Raw genomic sequence first — 7,741 nt, forward strand, 5'->3', positions numbered from 1 at the left:
GACATGAACACAAAGAGTCACTTTGGCAGAGTGAGAAAGCAGACAAATCGGGTAACTTCTGTACCGATCAAACTTCTAAACGTAGACAAACTAAACGGAAGTGCATTCACTTACATATCTTCTGAGTTTTTTCTCCGGTGGTGATTTTCTCAGCCAGCCTTGGAAGATGATTTCTCCGCCGCTCATGTTTGTCAGTGTCTGCTGCTTCTTCTCGCTCTGAAACTGCGGTTTGCCACTAGTACATGATGGCTCCTTAGGGCTTGCCTGTTCAAAGTGCTGTCGGGGTTTGGCTCTCCCTGCTGCTGTCTGCTCCCCCCATTTGATAAAAATCAAAGTAGTGATGGTCGCAGATTTAGACAGTCGCTCCCAATGGTACCGTGTAAAACAAGAGGCGTGCAAAACGGTGCGATTCTGCTTTTAGGCAATTACGCACGACTGGCTGACGAAGAGCCGCCGCCAAACTCAACTGATGCAGGGTGAGGAAGTATCATAGGGTGTCTGCAGTTTGTTTTCCTTAGATACCACGCCCACCGTGAATAGAGGGATGGGCTGCACTGGGATGAACAGGATGGGGGAAGATCTGCTACTAAACAGCTCCCCAAGCGACTCCGGATAAAACAATATCAATTTGTCTCTAACACAACGAGCAGATCTAGAAGCGATTTTCTGTTATTTCAAACCCCGTACATTATTTTTCTCTAAATAATTAAAAATAAAAAAAGTTGTATGAGCCCATAATGTGATCCAAGTATAGTTCGATATTATGAAAGACAGAAGGCAGTTTCTTAACTTTCTGCGTTTTGGAAAAACAGATAATATGGATTCAGGTAACAAATTTAACTTGGCAAAAAAAATTGGCATTTTCACACTAGTTGAAATGGGAAAAGGCACCATCTGGTGGGAAGTTAACATCTTGCTCTTAAAACCAACCTTGTTGGAAAAGTGAACCAGAAAATTAAAAGTAACCAGGTAATGCTTCCCTAGGAAGTATTGCTCATGTCATCAAGTATTCCTTGAAAACTAAAATGTATCAATTCAAATTCTGGCAATGAGCAATTCCCATTATAGAGGCAAACACAGAAATAAAAAAAAAATTAAAACAATCCTGAATATTACATTTATTTAATGTTTTCAAGACATACATAACTTTAACACATCCAAAATGCTTGAATTGTTTTTTCACAGAAGACAAGAATGAGAAAATCTTGGGAAAGGAACGACATCTTTTATGTTGTCGACACCAAGAATGCATTGCAAATATCGCTCAAATCCCAGTCCAAAGCCGCCATGAGGGACAGAGCCAAAACGCCTCAAGTCCAGATACCTGCAAAATTCACAAGTGTTTTTAGACTTCTTTTAATGTCCATTAAAATATCATAAATATACAGACGTTTTTACTATTATTACTTTACCAGCTATAGACGTCTTCTAATCCAGCCCTGGAAAAAAGTGCAATAATTGACATGAGATCAAGTTCTACAATAAATGCATGATTTCAATGGTTTTGTCCACTGCTGCATGAAAGTGCCACACAAATGCTCCGTATTTTGCACAGTACAATATATTCTTTTTTGTTTACAAACATCTAAATTCCTTTATATAAATTACAAGAGATGTGATTAAAAAGTTACAAGACTCCACCCATAAAAATAGAAAAACAATCATTTATGTAAAGCTGTCTGAACTCACCCATCAAGGTCACCTTCTTGTTAAACTCTGGACCACTTGCAGCACTGCTTCTAATTTCATATTGCTCCCTAGATGGCCTGTTCTGACCACCTGCGCACCCGAATTTCCAACATGAACCTTAAACTTGTGCAAACATCAACTTCCGTGACACAACATCTATGTCAAGGATCCTCATTTGTAATGGTAGCTAGATCTCTGGGTAAGACCCAGCGACCCACAGGAGATTTTAGTGGATGTGCATGCAGTGTCGATGTCTGAAGATGATCTATTAGGTCAGGAGTGCGAGAGCAGGCAAGGTGTTTTTTGATTTATTCCTTTATTTTAATTCATGTGCGAGCTGAATTCCTCCCCCAGGGTCAGAATAGCAATGCAGAGTTCTACAGTAACATCCTGAGATATCTGAGAGAGGAAATCCAGCTAAAATTACTTCAACTTCAATGCCATAATGTACCTTCACATAGTGCAATGAAACATTTTGTTTGGCCACAGAAACGCAGGTGCAGCGATATTCTTGCCAGATTTGCCCCTCTGCAACTTTGTTCTCTTCCCAAAAATGAAATTCAAGTTAAAAGGTCACCATTTTACCATATCAGAGGAGATCCAGCATGCATAAGTATAAAGGGACTGAACACAGACACAACCTTGGACAGGAGATCAATCAGATTTAGATCAGGTATGGTATCTTGATTTTTATGGGCAGAGTCATATAACTTTATGATCAAACTTCAGAAATAGCATCCCTTAAAAGTTTCCTTTCAGTGTAATATCTTTAATGGGCAGTGAGGTAAAACACTAAGCCATGCAAAATAGATGCTAACCCATCTAGTCTGATACAACAAGATGTGTCAGAGACAAGGGAGGGGGGGGGGGTACAGAGCATTTTCTTTATTTTAATCAGCCTCCGCAAGACTTAAACTGCACCAGCTGGCCCGGAGTCTCACAGGCAGGATTATGACTGCTCTGAATGCATTCAGGAAAAATTCTAAAGCAATTGAGGATAAATTGAAAAATGTAGTCGAAATCTTTTGGCATAAGCCTTCCTATACTCGTGGAGTATGAATTCTTACTCTTCCAGCCGAGCACTCAGCAGATTCAGCCTCTCCTCTCTTAGGGAGCCCCCACAGAGCTCTCCAACTCCTGGCACAAGAAGGTCCACTGCAGCTGCCTGCACAACAGTCAAAATCAGCTCAGATATGCAAATTACTGAAATACCCTAACTGACAAAGAAGGAAATGAGAGGTTAGATCATTCATTCACCCTGTTATACAGTATAACTGACTCTTACTGTACGCTCAGGATGATCCTGGTTGTCTCTTGCATAAAAAGGCTTCAGATCATAAGGATAATCAGTGACAAAGACTGGAATGTTGCCACAGTGTTTCACCAGGTACTTCTCGTGTTCTGTCTTAAGGTCACAGCCCCACTGTAGAAAAGAAGAGCCGTGTGGAATAAACTTGTTGTTAGCAAGCAGAGTGTAGAGGAAGAGATCTAGTTTGCAATATCAACATAAAAATGTAATCATTGCCACTCACATCTGTTGGGAAGGCAAATCTCTCTGAACTGCGGCGCAGGATGTCTATAGCTTCTCTGTAGGTAATCCTTAGAAAAGACACCAAATATTCCTTCAACTTTTGTCTCCATATTATTTATGTCATCCACTTTTTAAATGTGATATACAGAAAAGGAATAGACTTACACAGGAAAGCTATTCTTTATCATAGCATCTACAGTGTCCTTGAGATATATGAATGCAAGAGGAAACACATAAGTTGAGCTAATAATGAAGTCAGACAGAGTAATGGCTGGAGCCAGGTTATGTCCCCAAGTGTCCTTCAGGACTTACCCTGTGCCCAGGAGTCACATGCTTGTGAAACAAATCCACATCCTCCACACAGTGAGCCAATACATGCTCTGTGGCAAATCTGAACATGTCCTCCATAACCTAAGGAGCAGGCCAAGTTTAATAATTAAAGCTTTCCCAGGCAACTGTGCACAAGGGCAACTTTAAAAGTCACATGGGGAATTTGCAAAATTTGAAGTTCAGTACACAGAAATTATATGATGACATCAGTTCAGTTTATTTTAGATGCTTTTCTAATCTTACTGATCACACAGAACACTTAATACTACAAGCCACAATTAACCACACATGCATACAGCGGTTTATTTTGTACCATTTCAACACTTTATTTACCTCAAATTACAACCACTAACCTAGCAAGCATGGCTTTAGACTTTGGCCTAATATAGGACGCAAACTTTCAAACAAAAACTGACAAACAGAACAGCAGACATCTGTGAATTTGAAAGAAGGGAAGCCGAATTAATCTATAACCAGTACAGAAATATGTAGTATAGAATAAAAAGTTAACAGGCTTAAACATGTTATTCAATGTCCTGTTTGACTGACAAATAGCATTTTGTATCTGAGGTCGAATACAGATCAAATATGACATAGCTAACCTTAGTGAGATCCTCTAAGGACTGTGTGAAGGAGATCTCTGCCTCTACCATGTAAAACTCAGCCAGGTGGCGTCTGCTTTGGGAGTTCTCTGCACGGAAAGTTGGCCCAAATGTATAGACTTTAGAAAAAGCCCTAGAAGAGTATGAGTTATAAGTAGAAACATACTTTAGTGTACATAGCTGAATACAACTGATATGAATATGTAAGCTTTAGAATGTGCAGAAATTGATAAAGTAAAATGAAAGTAAAAAAAACAATACGATTAAGCACTTAACATCCAATAGTTATCTGACAACAACGTAAAGTAAGTTGATTTCTCCTGTAATTTGTCAACTTTCTGTAGTTTACCTCACCCTGACACCACTTCCAAATGAAGTTGTCCAGACACGGTCAAGTAGGCTGGTACAGAGAAAAAGTTCTCTCCATCTGCATAATCTGGGCCTGATGGCTGTGTTAAAAGCGGGGATTTCAAGTTTTCAAACAGTGTCATAAATCTGCTCAGACTAAAGCACGGGGCTTTAACTTAAAAAAAAAACAGAGCTGTTAGTGTGTTTAGATGCTCACCTCCACCTGAAAGAGCTCCCCTGCCCCTTCGCAGTCATTTGAGGTGATGATTGGAGTGTTAATCTCTACAAAGCCATTGTCCTGGAGGAAAAAAAGGTAAACAATAAAAAAAATTAAAAAAAACTCTTGCTCCTCATTTTTTATGAAACTCCTCCACTGATGTTCTCACCTTGAAATATGAGTGAATTGCTGCAGTGGCCTCACTTCGTATCCTCAACAGGGAGCTAAAAGCATTTGTTCTGCACCTGAGATGAGGAAATTGGCGAATATACTCAAGGCCATGTCGCTCTTTGATTTTAAAGGGAAAGTCCTTAAAAAGAAGAATATAAAACAAAATACAATAAAACTGTGATTCCTATAGCAACCATATAAACAGTTACAAAATGTGTATGAGAAATTTGTTCTTACCACAGGGTTGCATTCTCCAACTACATTGATTTGCTTAGCATCAAGTTCAACTGGTTGTTTTTGGTGTGGACTTTTCTTAAGAATGCCCGTGACTTCAACAGCACTACCAAATGTGAGCAACCTAAATTTGTGAGAAAAACAAAGAATATTCTAAGCATGCACTTTTCATGTCAGAAACTCTGTGGCAAAGGATTGTCTATAGGGAGTAATGCCAAAATGCTTACGGATCACTCAGCTCTGAACTTGCGACAACTTGCAATGACTGCAAGGAGCTCCCATCATTCACATGGAGAAAGACATTGGCTTTCTGAGCTCTAACCGAGCGAACCCATCCCTAAAACAAAGACACAGAACAAACTACACTCAGCTATTCCATCTGGTAAAACAAAATGTGCACATTTTGCATACATAATCAGGATGTTGGTCATTTGAGAACTCACTGCTTGTTCTTTCTCAACATGGCACATAAATGCATAGAATGTGGTACGATATTATTTGAAAGTAAGTGAGAAAGTGCAGCATTAGGCATTAGGGTATGGGTGTTGTGATGTACTGGTACTAACAATAACCATGATCATTTCAAATGGAATTCTGAGATTATCAAATTGAATAATGAATTAATAATATTGCACTTAAGCAGATTATTTGTGGATTTTGTTTACATCCGATATTTGGAAGTGACCTTGGGCAACATATTGTAAAAAGAAAACCCTCTATGAATGTGTGAGTGGTCAATAAAACTAGAAAGATGCTACAAAAACGCAGCTCGTTTATGTTTATACAGTTATTTTTATGGACTCTTTCTCTCCACCTAATAATACACTTGTTTTGAGTGTAACTTAGAGGCAAAACAAGATGTTTTACTACAGTCGCATAGCGGCATAGTGAAAATATGATAATGTGGTGATGTAACAGATTTTCAGCTAGTGATGGCTGGGAGTCAGCAAAAAAATATTTAGGGTTAGCAGTGGTTAACTTTCACAAATACCAGTTTTGTTTGTCGCTACTTAACTTCCACGCATGCACCCAGGCAAATTAGCATAAAGTGGTTTTTACAAAAATTGTTATTTATTTACTACCTACAAGTTTCAGCAGAATTTGCATAAGGGTGAAGTTTGTTTAGCAGATTCTTAGCAATCACATATAACAAGCCACCATTGTTGTGAGTTAAATGAGCTTGAGTTCCTGCGGCAGGGTTGATCGCACAAATAAGCGCAGTTACCAGAAAATACTAACCAATAAACATAACTTACCTGAACTTTGATGTTAGATCCCAATTCTGCCCCAGACAGCGCTTGGGACACTCTTAGTTTAGTTGGTGTATTCTTACAATAATGTCTAATACCTGCCGCTATTCCCCGAGATACTGAGGTGGCTGATGCAAAAGAAAGGACTTTAGCTGCCGACTGCAACATTGTGACAAATGCTGTTGTTTCAGATGCAGAACCTGCTAAAAGCACAACATGCTACTATCACAATCTGAAGACTCAGAAGACAATATATTTAACAGGTGTATTAGATGCACCGCATTTTGTCTGGAGTTGACTTTCAGATTTCACGCTGTCTGAGACTGAATGCAACGCTTCCTGTTTAGGTCATTCGCCATTCGTCCAATCCAGTCACGTGGTTTATTAAACTCCAATCACGTTTCTGTTTCTTGCTGCAGGGAGTTGTAGTGTTATTTAAAGACGAACGTATAAAAAAATTACTCAGGAGGGTTGGAATTATTATTTTTCCACAGACATTGTATTAACATTGGATTATTTTAAATTAACAGTATAATCTACATTGTTTAGTCGTATTTATTTATTTATTTATTTTCTAACAGGGGGAACCATAAAACATGAAAATACTATACACTGTTCAAAGCTTTGTAAGAAGCTTTGCTGCAATGCCCCTCTTACTCCCCATATGAGTAATGACAGTGCGTAGATGGATTTTGTGATCTTGGATGTATTAACGTGTCAAATCTCCCATTACCAGTAAAAATAAAAAGAAGGGAAAAAAATCTCTCTTCAGGTAGATTGGTAGAAGATTTCACGCAAAGGTCAGTCAACCCCGCTAACTTCCAAAATTTCCAAAACATTTTCGGCTGTGAAGCGAACACATGTGGAGTGAGTCAGGAGTGTAATGAAGCAAGCCGAACAGCTATCACAGCCACGTGGAAATGTTCTTTAATCTTTCGTGATGTATCTGCCGTCAGTGTGGGGTTCATTTGCGCGTAAACCTCGTTAATTCAATACCCACAACGACACTGGGTCTCTTCCCACCATTTGCTGCTGGAGTAAATCAGATCACGCCAGCAATATAATAAGATGCCATGGACTATTATTCACCTGGTCTCGCCTGTCAGCTTTGGAGCCCCTGACCAGAGCCGGGTGTCTCCACCTCCGGCTGCTTATGACACATCATCATTAAAGTCAACATGATGCATTTGAAACGTTAGCAAGGTCATTGATATTAATTATCTCCAGCCTGGATGGAGCAGTTATGTCCATGGCCTTATTTTAACAGGAAGCAGAACAATTCTATTTTTTGATTAATTGACAAAAAACATAAAATGCTTCCTTTTTCTGTCATTTTTGGCATCTGGGTTTGAAAACCCGCCACTTTCAA

General features: G+C 39.1%; 2 protein-coding genes across 3 annotated transcripts in view; both read right to left on the reverse strand.

Moving 5' to 3' along the window:
- gab2 (GRB2-associated binding protein 2) overlaps positions 1 to 461 on the reverse strand; it is a 35,026-nt gene extending 34,565 nt beyond the window's left edge. For both annotated transcript variants that reach the window (XM_080889347.1, XM_080889346.1), the window contains exon 1: positions 115 to 461. In XM_080889347.1, the coding sequence (XP_080745473.1) occupies positions 115 to 186 (72 nt within the window). In that variant the 5' untranslated portion in view covers positions 187 to 461. The remainder of the gene's footprint in view (positions 1 to 114) is intronic.
- A 644-nt stretch (positions 462 to 1,105) lies between these two features.
- On the reverse strand, positions 1,106 to 6,706 carry nars2 (asparaginyl-tRNA synthetase 2, mitochondrial). The gene is made up of 14 exons (XM_080889652.1): positions 6,379 to 6,706; positions 5,350 to 5,459; positions 5,126 to 5,246; positions 4,887 to 5,027; positions 4,718 to 4,798; positions 4,507 to 4,601; positions 4,153 to 4,285; positions 3,533 to 3,631; positions 3,386 to 3,423; positions 3,222 to 3,288; positions 2,975 to 3,112; positions 2,757 to 2,854; positions 1,413 to 1,439; positions 1,106 to 1,324 (listed from the first exon to the last, which is right to left on the reverse strand). The coding sequence occupies exons 1-14, from the start codon at positions 6,538 to 6,540 to the stop codon at positions 1,180 to 1,182; spliced, it is 1,455 nt and encodes a 484-aa protein (XP_080745778.1). The 5' UTR covers positions 6,541 to 6,706; the 3' UTR covers positions 1,106 to 1,179.
- Positions 6,707 to 7,741: the final 1,035 nt, after the last annotated feature.

This window comes from Rhamphochromis sp. 'chilingali' (assembly GCF_963969265.1).
Source record: "Rhamphochromis sp. 'chilingali' genome assembly, chromosome: 8".
Lineage (NCBI taxonomy): Eukaryota > Metazoa > Chordata > Actinopteri > Cichliformes > Cichlidae > Rhamphochromis > Rhamphochromis sp. 'chilingali'.